We start from the raw sequence: 26,867 nt of genomic DNA, 5'->3' as shown, positions 1-26,867 counted from the left end.
CAGGGTTAAGCATTTTGAAGCTGAATCAACTTGTACACATGTATCATAGTTGAAGTCCTACAGAGCAGTACCATATAGTACTCTCGTCAGGGTCCATGCAAGCCATATATTACACAACCTTATAGGAGACTGCCTTAAAATGAAGTAGATTACACATGTAATTTCACTAATACATAATTACCTACAGGAATGGCATTATAATGAAGGGCGTTATACTTATCTACCTGTGTATAATCCATCCACACCTGCTACTATCACAGAGTCGAATCTGATGCTGTATATTGTGCCAGTAGATCAGGGTCAGTAATAATCATTCTGTTCACAACTTCATGCAAACAGTGGAGATTGATATGCCTGTACATTATGTAATCAGATCTAGGTCTACACCTTTTTGCAGTAAGTGCACACTATAGACAAATAAATATAATATATGCAGAAAGTTTTAATAAACTGCATAAAACTAAAGGGTGAACTAAAGTCCATGGAAGTCTGTAGTATCTTTAATGCAAAAGTAAATAATGACAATTAAAAGAAGAGGCCCAAGTGGGCCTATGATTGCTCAACCAGTTAATACCTGCCTAACAGCCAAATACTAGAGCAGTTGGCCAAAAATCTGGGTCAGTAGGAAGCTTTCTGTTAAATTTTCTTGCAATGCTCTTAATTGCATATGTTATTAAATCAATTTTTTCAAGGTATACATTTGAAAGGTTTTCAGATGTCTAGTCAAATTCTATTAATTGGGTAGCATTAGCCACTTGATCACAAACTGGCATCATTTATAAAAAAAATATATAAATAATTAGGCCCTTCATGCCAGAATGCTTTCTGTCAAATCTGGTCACAGTCTGATGAGTAGTTTTTGAAAAGAAGTCATTTAGAGGATTTTCTCTTTTTGTAACAGTGGCCATATTTGATGGCAGATAAGCCTTGTTTATATTAAACTGAAAGGCAGTCAGCTTTGATTAAATTGTGATAAGCAGTTTCTCTGAACAAAGTGCATAATGTTTTTGCTTAATTTTAAGGAACAGTGACCTCATTTGTTTGTGCATCAACATTTGAAAATCTTTAATAGACCTTTATGCCCAGAAGCTTGGTCAAATCTGGTCAAATTCCAATGAGTATTTTTTAGAAGTTCTCTAAAGGTTTTCTCTATTTTCAGTAATGGTGCCATACTAGTTAACACATCAACATCCATTAAATATATTTATACAGTTATGATTTGAAGCAAGAGTGTTCCTTACAAAATCATACATAAATTGGCCAAGTAGTTTTTTTTAATTAAAAAAGAAGTTGTAAATGACAATTGTGAATGGATGATGCACAGCTAGACAAGAGAAGGCACACAAGAGAAGAAGTGTGTGTCTGTGATCTAAATTTTAACATAGCTTTAACAATTTTTCAGTCATATCACTACCATGTCTGCAGTGTGGCAGTTCATAGTCATGTCTAGCACTGGGGCATCATGTCGCAGACATGTAGCATCATGTCCCACCCAGTCACATTATCCTGACACCAAGCCAACCAGTCCTAACACTAACCTCTTAATGACGAGTGCCTAGTGAGGCAGCTGTTAGTACCATATTTATAAGTCTCTGGTATGACTTGGCCGGGGTTCGAATCCGTAACCTCCTGCATCAGAGGCAGATGCTCTAACCACTAGGCCACTGAAGCAGTCCACAAGAGAAGGACCAGATCATCTGTTCACTTGGCCTTTGGGCAAGGTGAGCTAAAAATGCAACCTATATGGGGATACAGTCTCTACTGTAGGTTGTTTTTCATGGAATCCTCCTTTGCTGCCTTATTGTTTTGGCTTTTTTTGTTTTCATTCTAAACTGGACAACAGAGACAATAATCTGATGCTTTCTCACAGAGTTGTTCTATATGAAGGCTTAATATGTACATGTACATACAACCAGCAACAGTGTAATTTTCAAGTTTTTAATAAGTTTACATATTACAATAAAAAATATAAACAAATATGATTAGGCCTTTACTTCACCAACATATCTTAGGTTTAGACTGAAACTTAAGTTGAGAATCCATAAATCTGAAATTTAAGTCTGATTTAAAATTGACTAATCAAATATTTTATGTGTAGATTTCAACTTCAGAAATTATCTTGATGTAACTGGGCCAAAGCAAATTTATCAACCAATTTTGTACTCATTTTGCTTTATTTTATTTTTGTTGTATACTCACAGCTAATCATTTTGTTAAAAATTTTTTACCATCTACTCCAAATAATTTTTTCAACTCCTCCAATCGACTGTCATCAAATGGCACAGACAGCCAGGGCATCGTGCTGCAATACTGGTCAAATGACTCCTGACTGCGGTCTGATGACACAAACACTACCTCAAACTTCCTCCCATCACACATTAGTTTTGTATATGTCTCCATTAGCTGTGGTGTAAAAGCTCGACATGGTGGACACTGCAAACAAACATAGCAAAACTGAATAGTGAAATTTGTTGGCTTCTATATTTTTAATTTGTCTGCCTATTTTAAGGATAGACTATGAGCATACCTGACACTATAATTCTCAATTTAATCCATTCTACAAGCACCAATTATTCAGTCTACAACATGTACAAAGAAGGAATTTTCTAACCGTAATGTTTAAAAAAATATGCAACATATCACACACACACACACACACACACACACACAATTTAAAGATTGGTAATTTATAAGTTTAACCAGTGTAATTAAATATGATTTATTTTTATCTTGCACCTGAAATGATAAAAAAATTAATAATAATAATAATAATAATAATAATAATAATAATAATAATTATTATTATTATTATTATTAATATCAATATTATTATTATTATTATTATTATTATTATTATTATTAGTATTATTATTATTATTATTATTATTATTATTATTATTATTTAATAATGACCTATGCAAATTAATGAGCTGTTCCTTGGTCATCCCTATTTTCCACATAAGGAGCTGAGTTAATCAGTAGCTATGCTTGAAGAATTGTGGTAAAATGTTCTGTTAGGTAAACATAAAAATCACGGTTTGACTGATTTGCTAGCTGCAAACTCAAAAGCAGATGTAAGTAATTTGAGCCTAAGTGTAGAACTTAAAAGATATAGTTTACCCTTTCCTTCTTGTACAAGTACTGGTAATTTATGAGTTTTAAGCATAAATATGTTTCATAATACTGGAGGGTGAATATCAGGATGGAGCCATTGGAATATGAAGGGAAGGAGGGCAGGGGTAGTTAAAAGCAGGATATTGCCTAAAATTGAAAGCAGCCTGCAATGATTTTAAAGTAACATGGGAGTTATGAAATGCTTCCTTTATGGAGGTAAAGGGGCCAGCAAAAAGTAGCTGGTTACACTGGTCGATTTAGGCAGGTAACTTACCAGGCTACCAGTACTTAAGGAATGTCCTGGAAAGGAATCACACATAGGTGTTTTATCACGCCTGGTAACTAACAAGCACTGAGGATTTTACAACATACATGTGACAGAACAGAGAAGTCAGCTCAAGACAAATCAAAATTTGGTGGGGAGTTTTGGCTTCAAAATAGGGAGATTTGCAGAATTTGACCTACTTCAAAACAGGAAGGCTTGTCAATAAGAACGGCAAATGGTTCCTTGTGGTACATATGCTTAGCTTTCTTTCTCCAGTAAGGATACAAAAATTGGGTTGCCATGTGAGTAGTTTTCATCCATCTGTTTGAGAACTTTTGTATGATTTCTGAGGCAGGGAACATTATTTTGATCTGAAAAATGATCTGCTACCATAAATAGGAGATTATGTTCAGCAATAAAGTTGGCAAACAGTGTTTTGGCACATACTGTATCTCTGTATCCACATTTGATGCAGATTCCATGGTCATGGAATTCATTGATGGTGTATTTGTTGCCATGTTTAATATGTTGTATGATGCATAATATCATTCTTGCCCCCATTGCAGATTTTAAAATCAACGGGAAGGGTAAAATGCATATCCATGTCCTCTGAACCTAGTTCAAACCCAATGAAATTCCCGTTTCCATCCATCACTGATTTTCATGTGATATTTCAGCTGCTTAGAGTCTGGCATTTTAGCAATGGAGATAATGCACACTTAGACATCTAAACAAACTTGATACACTAAAGCCAAACTGACACTGATTTATGCCAACTGAGCTCTTTAATAATTTAGCCATAATCAATTAATGTCTTTAATAATTTTGGAACTACATCTGATCACACAGAGTATAATCCTTGACAACAAAGTTCAAACATTAAACCCAAACAACCCTGCTGACAGAATCAACAGAATGTTAATTGTTTTATGCTGCTTGAAATTATCAACCAAACTGTCTTGCCCTGATCAGAGGCAGTATTACCATAAATATATTTCACTGAAAACATGTGGAAAAAAATGGACAAAATAAAAAATATTAATGATAATTTTGTATATGCATGAGATTTCAGAGTCCTAGGGGTCTTCATCTCAGGAGGAATATCTTCCATGCTGGGAGGTTCACATGTATGTGACAAGAGATATCTACATATTTGTACATATATCCTGAACAATATTTCTTAAACTAATGATAAAACTAAAAATCAGAATAGTACATAAGGCACATATATAATAGACCACAATGAAATATAGCTAAAGTAGGGTACAAGGCTAAGATATAATTCTAGAAGAATAAAGATAAGCTATATTTGATCACCGTATAAAGGTTTAATCAGGCAAAATAACACAAGGAAAAGCACTTACAATATTTATTAAGTTGTGTTTTATACGCTGATAAGGAAAAAAAGAAAGCAAGAAGAAACATAAGAAAACTAATCAGCTTAGTAATAACAGTGAATTCTATGCGCAATGTGATATAAAAACGATGGTAATGAAACTTACAAAGACATTATTAATGCTAAAAATGAACAATCCTCATGCTTCTGAATTCCTACACAAATGGAGATTTATCTTCATATCAGCAAAATGAATCAGATGCAAGCAAACATTAAAACAAATTAACAGTTCAATAAAGTGGAAGACAAATGTACATAAAACATAACAAATCTTTGTACATGCCAACGGAAGACAAATGTACATACAAGATAACAAAACTTAGTACGTGCCAATGGAAGACAAATGTACATACAACATAACAAAACTTAGTACATGCCAATGGAAGACAAATGTACATACAACATAACAAAACTTAGTACATGCCAATGGAAGACAAATATACATACAACATAACAAAACTTAGTAAATGCCAATGGAAGACAAGTGTACATACAACATAACAAAACTTAGTACATGCCAATGGAAGACAAATGTACATACAACATAACAAAACTTAGTAAATGCCAATGGAAGACAAGTGTACATACAACATAACAAAACTTAGTACATGCCAATGGAAGACAAATGTACATACAACATAACAAAACTTAGTACATGCCAGTGGAAGACAAATGTACATACAACATAACAAAACTTAGTACATGCCAGTGGAAGACAAATGTACATACAACATAACAAAACTTAGTACATACCAATGGAAGACAAATGTACATACAACATAACAAAACTTAGTACATACCAATGGAAGACAAATGTACATATAACATAACAAAACTTAGTACATGCCAATGGAAGACAAATGTACATTCAACATAATAAAACTTAGTACATGCCAATGGAAGACAAATGTACATTCAACATAACAAAACTTAGTACATGCCAATGGAAGACAAATGTACATACAACATAACAAAACTTTGTACATGCCAGTGAGATCTTAAGGAACACACAAATTAGGTATGTGAATATTACCATCTGATCTTTCATGCATGCATTTTAAGACTGAGGTGTACATGAATTAGTTTTCATTTTTAGTAAGTTGTTTATTTGCTTTGCTGAAGAAGGGAATGCTGATTTTATCCACAATAAACAATATCCTGGATACCCAAAACAAGGGATTGTTTCTTTAGAGAGTACACATAGGACATTCTAGCTGAAAGTGTTGATGATCTATATAAGGTTAACCACATGCACAGGATTTGTTTTCAATCAGATGATCTTGAAAAAGTGTTAAGAAAACTTTTATTCTCATGAAATTGGCAGTATAAAATATTTTTACACCTGCCGCCATAAATGAATTATTTTTCAATCATGTGTGATTTGGTTTGATTTACAGCACCAATTGATGCAAGAAAGTTATTTAGTGGGGAGACAACTGGAGTAAAATGCCTTGCACTGGTCTTAGGTGAGCCAGCCTGGGCTAACCCAATGGTAGGATTTGAACCTGTACCATTTTGGTCACGAGTTCAGCTTACTAACCACTACTCCACTGTAGTTTTTGATCTTGTGTGATCTCCCTATTACTATCTTTAAAGACAAGGAAAAAAAACAACTTTTAAATTTAAATGAAGTGGCTTTCTTTTTGTGTAGATTATAATATTGATTAGTGCATATGTTCTTATGCCATCTCTAGTCATGATGAGTGTGCCCTCTCTGCTTATGCTCATATTATTATTGCATAAAGGTCATTATACTGTACACTTGACTGGTTTCAATATTTTATAAAGGTTATTTACATTCTATACACTTGACTGGTTCCAATATTTTATGATGGTCATTTACAGCCAATACACTTGACTGGTTCCCCCAATTTCTCTCACTCATGCCACACAAAGTAAGCTGATTTGCAAACCTCACTTTTCTTATCTCAGTCCAGCTGTTCTCATCCCCGTTGTCTCAGTCACAGTTTCCACGCAAGAGTCACAGCACTTGTAGAAACTACTTTTTCAAAAGTTAAAAGTTATCCTTACAAATTCCTTTATCAGAAGTTAAAACTTTTTGCAATAAACAGAATTAATTATTTCTTGTTATGTTCAAAGGACGTCCATTGATTAAATGTGATAATATCACAATACATACTATCAAATTTTCTTAATTTATTTTCTCATGTGTAGAACTTGTGTACCTCAGATCTTCATTAACATGTTTATATTAATGTGCTGGGGTTCGAACCATGGCCATGTCATACCAAAGACTTACAAAAATGGTACTAACAGCTGCCTCGCTAGGAGCTCTGCATTAAGAGGTTAGTGTTAGGACTGATTGGCCTGGTGTCAGAATAATGTGACTGGGTAGGACATCATGCTACATGTCTGTGGCACGATGCCCCAGTGCTAGACATCACTATAAACTGCGATATGACTGAAAAATGTGACTGATCGTAGCGACATGACTGAAAAATTGTTAAAGCTACATTAAAAATCCTAATCACACACACACACACACACATCAATGTGCTGTGTTTGCAAAACAATATCATGTGACTTGCTATAATTTTAGTACAGTAGAGACCACATTGACAAATTGTAACTGATAATTCAACAACTCTGGTGGCCTAGTTGTTAGAGTGTCTGCCTCTGATGTGGAAGGTTGTGGGTTTGAACCTTGGCCAAGACATACCAAAGACTTATTTTAAAAAATGGTACTAACAGCTGCCTGATACATGCTCAATATTAAGAGGTTAATTTTAGGACTGGTCCACCTGGTGTCAGGATAATGTGACTGGGTGGGACATTATATGCGGCATGATGCCCCAGTGCTAGATAGCTCTATGAAATACAACACTGCAGACATCAAAGCGATATGACTGAAAACTTGTTAAAGCTACATTAAAAGTCCAAATCACACACTGGTAAATTTATAAGTTTGCTTTAATAGTGGCAAATATAATAAATGATTCTATTGAAATAATTATTTAGATTTTGAAAAACATGTTTCAAGATCAGATGACCAATAGAAAAAATTATGAGAAAATATTAGTAGATTCAATGTGCTAAACTAGACTGCAATAATATTTATTTTAATTTGAAAGGAAGAAAATGTGCAAGAAAAATAATCTTTGTCAAGTTTTGCACTTAGACAAGGAAATCTCAGTTTAAGGGATTTATTTTTTCTCAGTACAGACTCTAACATACATCCTATTAATCCGGATGATGACAAAATCAATGGAATAAAAAAAATAATTTCAATAAGAAAATTTACAATTAACTTTACAATTAACATATATATATTTTTAACTGCAAATCTTGAAAATTTCAAAAATATGTGAGTAGTTTTTCCACCATAATGATATGGAAATGATTTGGAAATGGACAGATAAAAAAATGAACAGATGATCAGGTGAATAAGGAACAGAAGGAAAGTACATGTATCTCTAATTTATATTATTATTGTTACAAAACTGGGAATATACAAGTAAGGTACATTGTGTTGACAAGTTCCTGAATGTGAAATAGGCAAGTATGCCAATGCTGTGAAAAATTTCTCTCTCTTGCCTCATAGAGACAATAACAACACATCTGATTCACAGAATTGTGTCTTAAATCTATCTAAAGGAACCATTCCACACTGATCTATAAATCCCTGACTTTTTCATGGTATGCTTCTCCTCTAGTGGCTGAAAAAGTACACATGGGCATGCATATCAACAAAAACTTGCCGGGGATAAAAATTCTCATTGAAAAAAACTAGTAGTGAAGCTGTGAAAAACTAAGAGCAAAAACCCAGAACCTGTTATCTAAAGAGGCAAGAAAAACAATATCCCTTGTGAGAAAGGTTTGGCAGACACAACATGTCTGCTCATAAATCAGTCTTCTGGTGAAACTGCTCTTGCAGTTTGCTCATCATGAGAACATTCCTCCAACAAAATTATTGTTCTGGCAATCTACATTATGGTGTCCATAGGGGAGTATTCGGATCAAATTGACTTGTAGCTGACAGATTTGGATCAAATTGACTTGTTGCTGACAGATTTGGATCAAACTGAGTTGTTGCTGGCAAATTTGGATCAAATTGACTTGCTGACAAATTTGGATCAAATTGACTTGTTGCTGACAGATTTGGATCAAACTGACTTATTGCTGACAGATTTAGATCAAACTGACTTGTTGCTGACAGATTTGGATCAAACTGACTTGTTGCTGACAGATTTGGATATAATTCTTTACCATGTATATGATATTCATCAGAAAATCCCACTGGTTAATCTAAAATATTAAATCTACACATTCTTTATTTAGGTCAGATCCCGATGACAAGTCACCAAAAACCTTTTCAGTTTCAGATTTGATCAAGATCAACAAATGTTTGGGATGAAGAGTTATTAACCATTTATGTTATTTGCAATTAAAGACCACAGACTTTATATAATTGGTGGGCACAACACTTGTAGAATTTGTTCCATGTAATGATGGGGTCAGAGTCAAATCAGAAGATGCTGCGTTGGGTCAGCTGAGAGAGCATGCAAACATCGATGCTGATTTTTTGCTGCTTGTTAATGGATATCTATGTGAAAATGGCATTAAATGCCCTTGTATACAACCAAATATAATTTTCATGAGGGCCAGATAGAAACTGATAGTTGGAATAAAATACCAACTCGAGGCCATGTTGGACTCGCTGCATTAGCACATGAAAATGACCGATTGTTGACTTCATCATCAGATGTGAAAACATCCAAGAATATTTTTTCTATATTAATAAAATGGAATTCACTGATAACCTTCCTGGGTAAAACTAACTGAAAAGGTCGCTTCCTTGCTTTGGGCAATTCATGATCATTAGTAATTTACCATACTGGATACTTCATGATCATTAGTAATTTACCATACTGGATAGTTCATTATCATTACTAATTTCTCACACTCCGAGCATACATATCAAGAATTTCCAATTTTTTTAAATAATGTATCACACTGCCAAAATTCTTAAGATATGGAAAATTACAAATGATCACATTCCTAAGCAAAATTGTCCGTCCATTATATCACAGCACCAACATCAACTTGAATGTGGAAAAAAAAACCTGATTGGAACTGCTGCAACAGCACCCTTGAGGCAGAACCTAAATAGGAATGTGATTTACTGGCAGTACAAATTGAGTAAATGGTTGGAAAGTGTAGCTTCCAGCAAGAGGGGCTGTTGGGGTTTCTTTTGTATGAGGAACTCATAGGTGATCACCAAAAATGCACTCAGACCAATGTTTATATGCTTATGGAAATGAACTTGTGTGGCATCCATATGTGGAAAATTTATAGTCATGGGGTGAAGAAGGCATTTACCTAGATTGGCAGGCTCTATCTAAAAGCCCCCTTATGACACTACTACATTTCAAGTACAGAATAGAATTTTCTGGCATGGCTTTGGACCTTGAACCTGTTACGACTCTAGGGTCTTAAACTACAATACAATGAAGAGCAAAATCAGCATGTTTTGTAAAGTTTAAAATATTAATTTATTTTTCTAAAATACAAAGTGAAAGAAGTTCAATCAATTACAATAGTTCTGAGTAATCCCAAAAAGTTCCAAAAGAATTCCAAATGATATCTCACTACTATAACAGTGTGAAATCACTCATATAATCCCAAAATGTCATTAAATGAATTTCCTGTAATTCCAAAACAAATATTAATCCAAATATCTTTAAATGAATTCACAGTAATTCCATAAAGCTAATAATCCATCACCTTTAAATGAATGTTAGAGCACTATAATTCCAATGAATGATCAAAATTAAATAAATGAGTCAATCCTCTTAATGTAACTATTCCAAAACCTAAATTACTTTTAAGAATGGCTAATTCCTTGTAATAATTCACTTATATATAGAAGATAATTTGGAATAGTGAAAATTGCAATACAAGGCTTTAAATGAATCAGTGATGTATTTCAAAATCACTATACAGTAAACAAGAGTCACATGGTTTACACTTGATAATCAGAAAATAGGTCAGGAACCTTTTTAGAAACCTATGACCTCCATTCACAAGAACTTATATCCTTATTGGATCACATGAGGTTTATCTGAACTTTAGTATATCTCAACCTTGGAACTTTATGAAAGAAACAATTTACAAATTTGATATATAATTCATCTTACAGTACAAAACCCATTCATAGGATATCATCATTAAAAATGTCATTAACTAAATGATCCTTACAAAAACTATTATTATGAAGATAATACACATAACATATAAATAACACTGATATCATGGATAGTAGAACACTGAACTTCTGTCTCTGACATTGTCACACATGTAAAGTTTGATGAAGTCTATATAATAAAAATACTGTGTGTGTGGGAAAACCAAGTTGTTAAACTAAGGTATGCTCCATTATATAACCATGAAATGTGTTTGGTAAAACTCATTCATATTTGTCTATGTTATCATGCTCACAAGCCAGTGCAACTAAAAATCTGACTGAAAGCATGTGACGTTAAATTCAATCAGTGCTGACTTTCAACTTGTTTACTGTAATACAACTGAATATAAAGTCTTGTTTAATTTATTTATATATGTAAAAGTCACTGTGTTCATGAGCTCAACAAAGTAAAATAAAATGCAAGCAATGACTTTGACTTGACTCCAAGATCAATTAGATCTAATTTTCATATTCTTTCACACAAATGTGCAGATATGTTAATAGGCAGATCAGAACCACTTTCATTCAGAACCAATTACATAATTAGAAAAGTGTTTTACTGAAAACCCAATGTCAATGCCACTGAACAGAGTGGTGGTGACGAGATTTCAACTTGTCTGCCATGGCCACATTGTTGGAAGTCTGATTGCCACTATTTTCATCTAACCGACTAGATATCAAAAGTATTTTATAAAAATCCCATCTGTTCAGAATGTGTAGCAATACCATAATTTTCAAGATGGCCACTATGGTAGCCAAATTAGAAATTAGGTTGGCATCGTTTCTATTTGCTACCAACTATATATCTTAAGAATTCTTTCAGTGAAAAGTCCATAAAACATCAGCCATCTGTTCAGGACCCATTCAGTGGTGGCAATATTTGATGTCCCAGTTTCATTTAGGACCAACTAGACCCTAGGATGCATGTGTATGTAAAATATGACAATCCTCCAAGTTCTTTAAGATGATGCTAGATGACAGGCCATGACATCAATTCTTCTGATCTCTGACCAGTAGAACTAAAATAAAATTTCATAAACCTACCATACATACAGTACTTGCTTATAAGAGTCCAACTGCAAACTGCACAGACCAAAATCTGCCATAGCATAATGTGCTGGCAGATCTGGGTCTGTACAGTCTGTACAGTTTGTTTGAAATAATCAGAAAAACAAAAAAGAAAGACCCTGATTAGCAGGTGCATTAATATATGGCAGATCAGGATCTTTTATTGTTTGCAGTTTGACTTGACTTATAAGCAAGTATATATGGTAACAGTCAGCTAAACCTACATCCATGACATTTGATAAGCTGCAAATAAATCATTCCCTAGCAATATGTTAACTAATCAAGTTGATGAGTTTGTAGGTAATCTTAAGATTCATGCCACACTCATTCTGATTAAAATCAAGATTAAAATCTGAGAGGCACTGATACAAATCAAAACAACAAAATCAAATTACTGCTTACATAGTGATGAAAGTGAAAAATGGCATTTGGCAACATATTTTTTCTTACAGTACATCTCACAACACATAACGCAACACTTTATCTTACAAGCTGCTAAAAATAAGAGTGCAGGAAGTTACAAAGATCAGCAGAAGATGAACTTTTATCTGTGCCTGTCAGATTCCTGCTATGTCAGAGAGCTCAACTTTAACTGGATTACTCCACTCTTAAGGTGTCAATGAATTTAAGAAACCACAAAGAGTGCTGTAATAGTTGTTCAGTTCAATTACATTTTAGCATCTTGTTTACATCACAGGTATCAGAACCTGTGTGACTTTGCCTAATTGCTTCTAATATATGTATCTAGGTCAGTGTGGCACACTGAACATGGGCTCACTGGTTTCTCATGCAATATTTTGCTGTATGTGCCCCAAAATCATGACTCTGTGCATCCCCCAGCCCTGATTCTATAAGATGGCAATCAATATCTGTTTAAAAACATGTATCAATGTATCTAGCGATGAAAACATTCAAGGTTTGTGGTAATCAGCCAAGTTGCAATGTGAAGTGTTTGACAGCTGTTAGAAGAATGTATTTTCGAAGTTAAAGTCACTTCTATGGAAGGAAGATTTTGAGGTTGAAATGACAAAAGAGACTAAATTTATGCAAATATGCAGCCTGTCATATAATTACTGGTTTATTAGTTTAGAAAGAAAAATAATTCAGAAAACATAGGTATTTATTATCATCAATGCTGGTAAATAACAAAAGCTAAAGTTAACTGTGGGCAAGAACAGGTATGGAAAAGCCCATGGTGCAAGCCATTGCTGGTGAACCAGATATTCACATGTTAATGTTTTCATGAGTACATGATAAAACATTTATTCCAATAGTGTCAGTGTCCTAGGAAAGAATGGTAGTACTGTGCAGAAGACAAAGTTAAGGTGGCAAAACTGTCAAAGCAAACAAGATTTATCTCAATGTTATAGCACTATTAGTGCTTTATATATTATTATTTTCATCTGTCCCTCTAAAATGTTGTATCCCCCAAACTTGGAGAGCGGGGACACAGCTTCCCTACCCTTAGCAGACTTTCTGTAACACTGCTAAGTTCTCTTATTTCAGTTAAAGGGGACGAAAACCCGGACCTGCACAATTTTATTGTAAATAGAAGGATATATAGTAGTTTGTGTAGATAATCTTTCCCGACTATTTGTTTCTTTGCATCTATTGTATTTGCACAAACATTTCATACAAAATATTGTCCTGTATTACGAGATCAAACGGAAAGAACCTGCCCCGAATTTGTTAGCTCCCTTCCATACAAGCAGGATGTGACGTCATTTGAGACGATTAACGTACAAGAGTTGTATTCAGTTTGTGCAGCGAAGTGTCAAGTAGAAACAACTGGTTCAATGCGCAGCTCTAAATTGCGTGAATAATAGCAGTTCTGGAACAGTCCTTAATTATTTTACTCTTTTTTTACTCTTTTTTTTTCTCCATCTATGAAAAGTAAGAAATTATCTACCAAATGAAATAACATTAAAGAAATGTTTACGCTTTTTCATTCAATGTTTCCAGCATCAATTTATTATGCACGTTGGATTTAGTATGTAACTGCATTGGATGAATATGCATTTTGTCTTCCACACTTACGTTCAAGACTGTTTTCCACTCGTTATATAATAAACCCCTCCTTCCCATTCAGTATTCATCTTTTTTGTGTAATGTTGATAATAGAAAAATAAATCACTTATAATTGAAAGTCTGTGTGCTCATATAAACTCGTTAGATTTCTTGTAACTACACACACCTGAACACCACGATACAATTTTTTAAAATTTTTTTAAACAAATGTTATTGTTAACTTTCTTGATTGATAAATCTATTATAGTAACATTATTGATTAATGTGGTAATTACTCTCAAACTCGGACCCGGCTGATTCGGTACAAATCGCTGACTGATTCGGCCCATATATCTTGCTGATTCTCCAAACTTCCAAGCTGATTCGGACCACGTGAAATGTTATTCAGTTTAGTCCAGGATTTAAATGTGACATTTAAATTTGTTTTTAAAGATGATCTCTCATTATGTCCAAAGTACGTTGAGCAGTTCAAATATGCATTTAAAATAACAAAATCCCGTTAGTACGCGTGATCATGGTATTGTTATATATAATAAAATAACGTAATCATGTTTATTGTGCATCGGCAATTTAGTAGTGAAATATTTTTGAAACTTCTCGTTCAATTTTAAATAGTTTGTTTTATTGAGAAATAATAAAATTACGAACACTGACAAAAAAGAAGAAATAAACTAAAAGATGGGCGTAATACATGATAGCTTTTAGAAACCGTCAGAATTCTGTGCATTAGCCATGATGTTGAACTGAATAGCGACTGGATTTCCTGAGTAGGCGTCAATGATACTTTTTATCGAGTTCAAGTAACATTCGTCAATTGTTAGCAAATCTCAATGAACAATCAGATTAAATTGTTCATTTAGAGAGATGATACTATAACCGTTTGGATTATTCACAGCAAGAATTCAGTCGATTTTGGGTTATAGAGGTCCATGCCATAAAGTCGTCTCATGATGACATTAGTTATTAGGTTGGAGCCCTTTCATGTATAAAACTGCAGATGTCACATCATGCTTACATCCGCTCTATTTTTTCCAATGGAAATGCATTTAATGATTTGAAGAGCAGAGCAAAAGGGATGGATGCCACTTCTTTTTTCGTTAAGTACAGAAGCGGAGTTGATCAAATGGAAAAGTTTAAAAGCTGTAAATTTTCTAGATTTGATAAGTTATTTAGTTGAAGAAATACAACAATAAATAAAGCTTTAACAAACAGATCGAGTTCTCCATAATTCATGATCAACAATGCCAGTGTGTACACAGTGTCTCAAATGACGTCACACCCGCTATTTTTACAGGGGGAGGGAAGCGCGTTGTTCTATTCAAGACGGATCGGGAGAGATGATCGGTTTTTCATACATTTCTTCGTAACGAGTAAGAATAAATTAAAAAAAAAACTCAGAAAATGAACCCTATACATACAGCAAATTATATACGAAGTTTGTGCGAATTTTAGTTTTGCATGTTGGTCCCCTTTAATCTGTGTGCCTGAGTTGTCTTGCTTCTGTTCATCTGTGCACCTGAGTTGTCTTATTTCAGCTCATCTGTGTAGCTGCATTGTCTTCTGTTCATCTGTGTATCTGAGTGTCATTTCTGTTCATCTGTGTAGCTGAGTTATCTTAGTTCTGTTCATCTGTGCACCTGAGTTGTCTTATTTCTGTTCATCTGTGTAGCTGAGTTGTCTTATTTCAGTTAATCTGTGTAGCCGAGTTGTCTTATTTCTGTTCATCTATGTATCTGAATTGTCTTATTTCTGTTCATCTGTGTACCTGGGATGTCTTAGTTCTGTTCATCTGTGTACCTGGGTTGTCTTATTTCAGTTAATCTGCGTACCTGAGTTGTCTTTTTCAGTTAATCTGTGTAGCTGAGTTGTCATATTTCTGTTCATCTGTGTAGCTGAGTTGACTCATTTCTGTTCATCTGTGTAGCTGAGTTGTCTTACTTATGTTTATATGTGTAGCTGAGTTGTCTTACTTATGTTCCTCTGTGCACCTGAGTTGTCTTACTTATGTTCCTCTGTGCAGCTGAGTTGTCTTATTTCTGTTCATCTGTGTACCTAAGCTGTCTTATTTCAGTTAATCTGTGTAGCTGAGTTGTCTTATTTCAGTTAATCTATGTATCTGAATTGTCTTATTTCTGTTCATCTGTGTACCTGAGTTGTCCTAGTTCTGTTCATCTGTGCAGCTGAGTTGTCTTATTTCTGTTCATCTGTGTACCTGTTGTCTTTTTTCAGTTAATCTGTGGATTATTCTGTTCATCTGTGTACCTGAGTTGTCTTATTTCAGTTAATCTATGTATCTGAATTGTCTTATTTCTGTTCATCTGTGTACCTGAGTTGTCTTAGTTCTGTTCATCTGTGCAGCTGAGTTGTCTTATTTCTGTTCATCTGTGTACCTGTTGTCTTTTTTCAGTTAATCTGTGTATTATTCTGTTCATCTGTGTACCTGAGTTGTCTTATTTCAGTTAATCTGTGTAGCTGAATTGTCTTATTTCTGTTCATCTGTGTACCTGAGTTGACTCATTTCTGTTCATCTGTGTACCTGAGTTGTCTTATTTCTATTCATGTGTCTACCTCAGTTGTCTTGTCTGTTTTAATATGTTTATATAAGTTGTCTTGTTTCTTTTAATATGTGTACATGAGTTGTCTTTTTGAACTAATATAATTTTGTCAGTTCTTTTCTTGGAAAGGCCATACAGCATAAACTCATCTTAAAAGACCATCCCTTTTGCCAAATGAATTATTATCTTCAAAGACAGGTGATCTCTCATGACTGGTCACAACCCTACATAAAAAATCCATGTATTCACCCACTGAGAATCTGGTCTCTCAAGACATGTTGGGTCTCAAAGCAGTGGCCCTTACACTGGATCAAACAATTTATTTTCTTAAAATAGGTCAAAGTCACAGAAATGTCAGTGGAAATTAGACAAATGAAAAATAAATTCTGACACTATGTGTCATCAACCTGCGGATCTATGACATTTCAGTTTCAACTGAAGACTTGCTTATACAACAGCACACTTTAATCTTTCATGTTGGCTTTTGCCAATCTCAACAGTGTCTACCCTCAGATCATGTTCAAAACTGTGGAGTTGTATTTATTTTGCTTGCTATAGTTACATTAGTATCTATTTATATATCCAACCATGTATGCAAACTAGCTCTAAAATTTTCCTGTAGTTCACTGGGTATGTGTACATGTCTGAAGAGAAGTTGCTGTTGCAATGTTCAGCATCTCCCCATCAGTGGATTGTTTATTTTGAGATTCTTTCATCAAACAAGGATGCAGGTGGTGAAATTTTCCAGAATCTATGTCAAGAGTGTAAACTTTGAGGGTGAGATTGTTTCTTCTTAACCTTCTGCATTGCAGGATTTCTCCCGGATTTTCATTTAGTGGAAACTTCAATTTTTAAAAGGGATGGTGGAGGGGGGGGGGTAGTAGCAATTGTTAATGCTAAAACAATAGCTCTGTGGATAAACCCCATACAGTTGTTGTTGTTGTAGGGTTTAACGCCATTTTTCAGCACACGATAGGCTATACATGGCAGCCAGTATTAATGGTGAAGGAAGAACCCGGGAAAACCCCAGAAAGAACCACCGACCCACGAGAAGCTACTGGCAAGCTTTCTCACATACCCACATTAGCCGAATCCAAGACTTGAACCCACACAGACAGAGGTGAGATGGCAGTGATCCGTAATGGAGAGCGCTTTAGACCACTCGGCCACTCGGGGCCCCGACCCCATACAGTATGTTTAAAACAAAGATGTGCCAGATAAATAACTTTCAATGTATAAAGATAAAATGCACACTTCTTTATCATCCTTACAGGCATAATGGCAATGATCATGTGTTATGACAAGGGTATTAAGCTATATGAGATCTAATATCAAAAATGGCTGGTCCACTACTGCAAAAAAATCACCAGGTACAGTTAGTAAAATCCTTTTGATATGAAGATAATCCATAAAACACTCTCAGTGATCAACCACAATAAGTCAGAAACACTAGTATACTGAATTTGGATTAATTATGGCAGGGGGTCCTGAAGTCATGTGCTTACACATACATGATTAGATAGAGCTTTGTTAATATTAACCAATTACATATTTCATTACCTAAAACATTGCAATTTGTGCACACTTGCTAAATTTTAAGGTGAGATTCATTAAATACAACAGGGATTTGCACAATCACACATTCTGGAGACAAAATTGAATTGCGTGTAAGTATACAAATAATTTAAGTTAAAAAAACTTATCATTTTCTTAGCGACCTAAAATTGGCAATATTTTAAGAAGAACGAAATTCTCTGAAAAAAATATTAGCAGACAAAATATAAGTATCATCTTTATGTATGAAAACTGAAGATTTTAAAATTCCCACCAATTTGTTTAAAATAAAGTTTTACATGCATTTGCTCTGGTTTTCATAATTTCCTGACAATAAAACAAGAGTACCATAAATGGCCCAATATGCACCTTCCTCCTGTTTAATGACCTTCTATGCAGGCACTTATACAATAAAATTAACGTGCTGATGACATTATTTTCCTATTAATGTTATGTATATCTATAGTGTTTTTAACTTTTGTCCATGATTGTAGATTGTAATGATCATTTGTAAACAACATATTACATAGCTAATTTTTGTTCATGAATGTTGATTATATTTTGAGATAATAATTATTTGTGAACAACATGTTTACCTGGATCTGATTTCAGGACATTGGTTTATCCCTTGCAAAAATTCATGGTCTAACTGATGTTTGTCAGGTTGATTCACTAAAATTTAAGTAAGACCTTGTTTACAGTTTGGGGTAATTTTCCATTGAGATGATGGAGTTTTTTTTTCATAAAAGGTTATGTGGCATACCAGAAGGTCAAATGGGGATGCATATAAGATTGTCTACATCAAAATTACTCAAACCATTTTAACATCTGTCTAGTGGAATAAGTCCTTTAGTTGTATTCAGTTATAATTTGAGATGATTTACTTATTTAAACTGTTAGTAGCTTCCTGATTTTCATGGGTATGCATCAGCAACACAATGTAACAATCTTCTACACATCAGTGAAGGTATTCATTTTATTGATCAATAAGTGTATTTTTGAAAGAGAAATTTTGATTGGCTCATTCAAACCATGTGAAGGATCGTGTTGGCTCACAATGGCAAGAAAATGTTATTTATGCTTGTGGTGATTGGTTAAGCAGGCTTATGGATATTGATGAGAAACAAAGACATCTCTGCACAGGCAGCCATGGGTCATAAAAAAGCTTAGCAATATGTTGCCTGTGGCTTACAATGATGATTTCTGCTCCATAGAAAAACTTGAACTTTGGCTTTTTTGCACATTTGTTGGTACAGAAAGCTCTCTGAGTGCTGGACAATTTAATAAAAGAATAATTTTGTCAAGACCTTGACCTTATCCATGGGTGATTGGCTGCACCTTTCCTACACTGACTGAAAGTGTCAGAGGATCAGACCATTCTCATTGTCAGCAAAGACATGTGACTTAATTAAGGGTACACAAGTTATAAAATGTAACAGTGTCTCAATCACCATAGAGTCTGTGCCCACTTATATGACACAAATGTTCTTATTCTGAGCATTACCCAATGATATTTCCATTGTTACATACCAGGATAAATTTCAGAAGACCAATGCTTATGATGGTATAACAAAATAAGCTAAGACTGGGTCAATCTGGTATCAATGAGCCTTCCATTCCTATCATTGATGATAGATTTAGTCCAAGCTTGACACATTGTACGAACACTATATATTGCTTTCCACTTCAATTTTGATGAAAACCATCAAGTGACTATCAACATTTTATAGCTTTGAATATTTATTAGAAACCGCCATTCAGGGGGTGGGGCAATTTTGTAAATATAATTTTCAACATCAAAATAGTATTAAAATATATCCTTGCTCATATTTGTAGAAAAAATAACTAATTTTATACATTAACTGACATTTTTTAAAATAAATTTCTTCAGGTAAAATAAAATAAAAATATCCTGGATCGCAAGAAAATCCTGCCCCCCCCCCAGCCTAAAAACTAAACAATCAGTCCCTTGGCCTCAAAATCACTCACCATTTAACAGCTAAAAAAACAAGACCTTAAAATCAAGAAGTAAGGTAGGGTTTTGCCTAGCATAGTATTGTTATGCATGTTTAATTTGTACTTTATGATTGACATTTGTCCATAATTTAGGGTAGGAGCTTGGGTCAACATGACTAATGTAATTTTTTGGTAAACATGTTTACTTGGGTTCAAGTTTGATATACAGCCTTGATTCTGACCTTACAAGATTCTAGAAATTAATTTTGTTTACAGTTTGATGTAAATTTCCATTAAGATGACAGAATATTATCAGAACATGGTTACTGTAAAACAGTTAAAGTGGGGATCAATGAAAGTTTGTTTACATCAGATTTCTTCATTCCCATTTCAACATCTGTCTAGTAGAATCAATCTTTAATTCTGTTTAGTCATAATTTGAGAAGAATTTATTAATTCAAATAATTCACTGGAATTACAAAATGTTCATTAATACTTTTGGACTATATCACTATATTTGGATTACTGTGAATTCTGTTAATGACATTCTGGACTATATCATTGTGATACATCAAAACTGTTGGCACATCAGTACATTTAAGACTGTTGGTACATAAACACATTCAATATTGGAATTTATTTGGAACACTCTATACTTTTGGACTTGTTCGAGAGCTTTAGGACCATTTGGGATTTAATTCACAATACTGCAAGTTCCTTTTAAATTTTCACTTTATATCCATGGGAAATAAATTATTTTTTAAATTTTATAAAACTGTTTTGAATTTAGTTTTGTGACTTTAACCTTACAAAAAGTCTTTAAAAAAACCCAATTAAAAATGATCATACAGATGACCTGAATATATTATCTGATTTGCCTCTTTTATTATGCTTTGCAGTTTTTTGGGGATTTTGGGGAGGAGCTCCTTGGCTGAGCATATATGGTATATATGTTTTGCTTGATTTGCAGATATTCCTAATCTTCCATCATTAGGGACTCAACTTTTCCAGATGAACATTTATTAAACATTCCTGGAGTTCCATTTTGATATCCAAATTCTGCAGAAGGATCTCCATGTATCTGTCCCATCAATCTGGATTGGTTCTTTGATATTCCTGCTTTGTAATTGCTTTAGCACAACTACAACAGTGAATCAATTTCTCCCAGTGATAGTAATGTTAATTGTGTATCTTCCCTGGCCAGACTGCTTCATGCTTCAAGGATAATTATGATAGCTCTCATTCCCAAGTCATAACAAGATAACCAGTCCAAATGAAATTTGCTGTTGGGGTAGGCGAAAAATGATCTCAATTACACATGCCACTGGAAAAGAGTGTATCATAAATAATACAGTTCTCAGTCTTTTCATTAGCTGCAACACAAAATCCTTAAGCTTTTAACATTTTGTAGTCATCTACTTATACAACACTGTAAAAAAAAGTACACTGTTGCATTTACTTAGTCTAGTACTGTACTTTTAATTTGGAACCAACTACTGAATAGATAATGAGAAGGCAGAATTCTAGCCCTTGTCATAAACCATTCCATTTAATAAAAGTGCTAATTATTTTAATGAAAATTTAGGGGGAAAATTTATTTGAAAACATTCAAATTTAAACCTGTTTATTATATACATACAGGTGAAATACAGAAAATTATTGGTGAAATTAACTTTCATAATTTTTTCAATCGTTTATTTTCACATGTGACAAATATATGGTAACATCCATTATATTTTCACATGTGAAAAGAATAAGATTTCCCATCAGGCCATTTTGATGCTTGATTGTGTGTGCATACATAAGATATACCCACAACAACCAAAATGAGCACTAGAACAAATACATAGAAACTGCAATGAATTTCAGACACGCAAATTAATTTTTTATAAAGAAATCTGACTCAACACCATTCACATCTCTATGAAGTTATTTCATCTTACTTCATTGACAACAATGATAAAATCTGCTGTGACACATTGCTAAATAGGATATGCTTTGTGGTCAAATATGATCAAATATTTACAAAATGTCAAAAATGTAATTTTTTACTGCAACTGATTCTGTAAAACCAATCCTACTGCACTCTTAAGTCACTGATATTGATGTGATCAGTCTATGAAAGTGAGGTGAATTTACAAAATTGGGGTGGGGGTAGGGTGTTTTGCTGAAGTGTGAGTTTTTTCTTCTAAACTCTAAAGTTTAAGTATATCATAAAAAGAAAATGTAAATACCAGATATATTTCATCCTGTGGTACCAAAAATTATATATTTTTATCTTGTGGCTTTGAAACTTAAAATATCACTTTTTTTAAAAACCATATGATTTAATATATCCCACATTACATAGGAAAAGAAAATATCTTCTATTTATTTGACAAATTATTTAATTTTTGAAATCCATAATTTTATCATTCTGACCTAAACAATGTTTCCAGTGTGCTGAAATATTCATTTTATTTGGGTCTTACCCAAAATACTGTATCATAAATATAATGTCATTGATATCTAATTTATTTAAAACAAAAAGCTTAGATAAGACATGTATTTAATTCAAAAGTTTCATTTATATGCTTGTTGTTATAACAACTGCAAGTAGCTCTGTCAGGGAGACAAGCAGATTTTCCATAAAGTCTTGTCAATTCAGCTGGAGTCTTATGAGTGATGACTGAAGCATTATTTATCCAACCAAGAAACTAATTTTGTATTAAAGACATGTTTGGCCATTTGGCCATCTATGTCAAAGCATTATTTATTATTGCTCATTTTCTTTTATAATACCTAAGGGACCAACCATTTAACTGTGTAGGGTGGAGAGGTCTGGGATTGTTTTTAAAAATCCAACCCTCTTGACAGCTTGAAAAAAATATTCTTGCTTTGAATTTTAGAAGAAACAAAGAACTAATTATGTCAACTATATTCATTGAAAAATTTGGATTCATTTTGAGGTTAAAAAACTCTGAAGTTTAATAGAGAATCCAGGCCCCTCCCCATGAAAGCTAAATGGTCAGTCCCTATATTTCTATTCATAAGTGTGTGTGTGTGTGTGATTTTTAAAGCAGCTTTAACAATTTGTCGATAAGATGTCTGCAATGTGGCAGTTTATAGTGATGTCTAACACTTGGGCATCATGCCACAGACATGTAGCATCATGTCCCACCTAGTCACATTATCCCGACACCAGGCTAACAAGTCTTAACACTAACCTCTTAATGCATAGCGCCAAGTGAGGTAACTGCTAGTACCATTTTTATAAGTCTTTCGTATGACTTGGCCAGGGTTCTAACCTGCAACCTCCCACATCCTGTGGACACTCTAACCACTTAGGCCACTGGGGTGGTGCATTCATACTGGTAGTAAACTAGAAACGTGATAGGATACTGTAATGGAACCAGAATCATGGAGAAAAAAAAGTTAACTGACTCTTTAAAAACAATCCACACACACATACACAAAATAAACAATGTGCCAGTTGTTTTGGAGCTTGAAAATTATGTTTCAAAAGTCTTGTGAACATGGGACAAGTACTTTTAAAACAAAACTTAAACATGTAGACTTAATTTAACTGGCTGTATATACATTTTTAAGTATAAAGCTTGCATGAATGCTTAATTTTCAACTATAATTAGTCTGAATTTACAAAATTATAATTACATAATAGCATTATGATTCTACTGACCACACTGTAAGAATATTGAAATTAACTGACAAAACCATGAAAATAAAACTGCAGTGTTTTGAAGATTATAGATACAGACAGACCAAGCAGTGTAGTCTAAGCATGTTGATATTGTCTTTTCCAATATTCATACAAAAATGCTCAAAATGTTAATACAGGGAAATAATCAACACATCCACATATATATTTATTTGTAAAAATTGTTTTGAAGATTACAGATACAATTTTACCTACAATATTTCACATCTTCTTCAAAATCTTATATTAATGCAAACAGTACAAGAACTTACCCAGTGAGCTGAAAAGTAAACACCAACTATTTTTCCTTTAAGTTCCTCTGTTGCATCTACTTCTTTGGACTCTTTGAGCAATTTTCCTTTTATGACATCTGAAAAGTTTTTTGGTCTCCATGGAAACGCTAACCCATTTTCATCATCACATAAGCATGAATATCCTTCACTGGTAATCGTCTTTCCTGTTTCACCATCCAGGATCATGAGTTTGGGTATTCCTTGAACTCTGAATTTCTTGCACAACTTTCCCTGCAATGAAGAAGAGAACAGCTAATGAGTGGCAACAGAATGTATCACATGAAGGTTGTCATGGGTGGTATAGCCACAACCATACCAAAGTCTGAACCATAAACATATGCATTCAAATATGTAGAAAATTAAAATTACATGTATCCAATAAAAGACATTACAATAATATATATAGTTTTTTCATTTAGGATCAGCCAGGTATCACAGCAGGCACACTGGTGAAAACCCCGTGTTTATATTGCTATCCATTTGGAAGTAGAGATAACAACATTTTCAATACAGCCACCATGGTGGCCATATTGAGGATTAGTTATTACCAAGCAGACACCATAAGAGCTCTTCTAATGAAAACTCCCACATTAAAATGCCTTTCCATTTAAGAGTATTTAAAACAAGACTTTCAAGAGAGTGACCTATTGGATGTAAGTTGAACACAAATTTTAATTTAGGATCAACAAAACATTACAATCAATCTTTGAGTGAAAACCCAATGATGATATGACCATTCATTCAAGAGAAGTAGTGATAGCAAGATTTTCAAGCTGGCCACTGTGGCAGCCATATTAGACTCAGATCCGCATCATTTAGGACCTACTAGACGTCTTTCATAAAATGTCCATTCAGAATAGCTGTGATAACAAAATTTCACTGTGGTGGATATAGTAGACATCAGATCAGTATTATTTTCATTCGGACCAACTAGGCATCGTAAGAAGTCCTATGGTAAAATCCCAACGTCAATATGATTTTCCATGCAGGAGGAATAGCAATAACAATATTTTCAAGATGACTGTTGAGCAGCTATATTGGATTACAGATTGGTACCATTTTCATTTAGGACCAACTTGACATCATACTAGTCTTTTAGTGAAAACCTATGCTCATTCAAGCATCCATTCAGGAGAAGCAATGATAACAATAACAAGATTTTCAATATGGCTGATGCAGTGGCCATATTGGACATCAGATCAGCACCATTTCAATAAAGAACCAGCTAGGTATCATAAGAAGTCTTTTAGCGAAAGCTCATGTTGATACGACCATCCATTGTGAAGGAGTAGCGATAACAAGAGGGGCCCTGAGTGGTCGAGTGGTCTAAAGCGTTCTTTGTTACGGATCACTGCCATCTCACCGCTGTCTGCGTGGGTTCGAGTCTCGGATTTGGCTAATGTGGGTGTATGATGCCCATTATGTGGTGACCACACTAAATGTCAGATTGGCACCATTTTCATTTAAGACCAACTGGAAAACTACACATAAATATGACTTTCTGTTTAGGAGGAGTTGCAATAACAAGGTCTTCAAGGCTACTGTTGTGGCAGCCATAATGGATGTCAGATCAGCACCATTTTATTAAGGACCAACTAGACAGTTAGTTAAAAACCAGTTAGGAACTGATTATGGAGAATTCCTTTATCTTTACTAGTGTTATGAATTTTGAATGTTTGAAAAGAAAAATATGTAAATGAAACTCGTCTGCAATGTTAGTGGTGCATTCATTACAGGGGCCCCAAGTGGCTGAGTGGTCTAAAGCGCCGTCCGTTACGGATCACTGCCATCTCACCTCTGTCTGCGTGGGTTCGAGTCTCGGATTCGGCTAATGTGGGTATGTGAGAAAGCTTGCCAGTACCTTCTCGTGGGTTGGTGGTTCTTTCCAGGGTTTTCCTGGGTTCTTCCTCCACCATTAATACTGGCCGCCATGTATAGCCTATCGTGTGCTGAAAAATGACGTTAAACCCTACAACAACAACAACAACATTCATTACACTTTTGTGTCTGCCATTACAAAGAACTTTTGTTGGTTTTTTAATGGCACTTTAATCATTTTACTTGGTTATCATGCCAAGGAAATGGGAGCTAACTGCCTTTCCTATAAACACATTGAGGCAGATGACCCAGACTGGCATAACAGATATCAAATCCTTGATCTTGGATTATGAGTATGTTGCTCTGCTGCTTGAACAGTTTCAGTTATAATTCTCAAGAAAAGGCATTTGTAGATAGATGCAGTATGCATCACCGTATCTACTCAAGTATAAGTTGAGTCAAACTGTAAAGAACAAAGATCCTTATCTGCGATAGCATAATATGCCTGCAGATCTGGGTTTATGTTGTTTGTTCCACTGATTACTCCCAACAAACTGCACAGACCCAGATCTGTCAGCACATTAAGCTATATCAGATCTGGGTCCATGCAATTTGCAGCTAGACTCGTCTTATAAGCAAGTATGTACAGTTGTTGTTGTTGTTGTTGTGGGGTTTAACGCCATTTTTCAGCACACGATAGGCTATACATGGCGGCCAGTATTAATGGTGGAGGAAGAACCCGGAAAAGACCGGAAAGAACCACCAACCCACGAGAAGCTACTGGCAAGCTTTCTCACATGCCCACATTGGCTGAATCTTAGACTCGAACCGCCGCAGACAGAGGTGAGATGGCAGTGATCCGTAATGAAGAGCACTTTAGACCACTCGGCCACTCGGGGCCCCCAGTATGTACAGTAA

General features: G+C 34.4%; 1 protein-coding gene across 1 annotated transcript in view; it reads right to left on the bottom strand.

The window, feature by feature from the left end:
- Positions 1-26,867, bottom strand: part of LOC149777008 (nucleoredoxin-like) — an 89,959-nt gene that overhangs the window by 23,538 nt on the left and 39,554 nt on the right. Inside the window, exons 2-3 of the mRNA XM_089941757.1 lie at positions 24,111-24,362; positions 2,229-2,433 (exon numbers count right to left, since the gene is read on the bottom strand). Coding sequence (XP_089797883.1) covers positions 2,229-2,433; positions 24,111-24,362 — 457 coding nt within the window. The remainder of the gene's footprint in view (positions 1-2,228; positions 2,434-24,110; positions 24,363-26,867) is intronic.

This window comes from Sinohyriopsis cumingii, chromosome 18, assembly GCF_028554795.1.
Source record: "Sinohyriopsis cumingii isolate HCF-2022 chromosome 18, ASM2855479v2, whole genome shotgun sequence".
Lineage (NCBI taxonomy): Eukaryota > Metazoa > Mollusca > Bivalvia > Unionida > Unionidae > Sinohyriopsis > Sinohyriopsis cumingii.
This window is presented reverse-complemented; position numbering and strand designations above follow the sequence as displayed.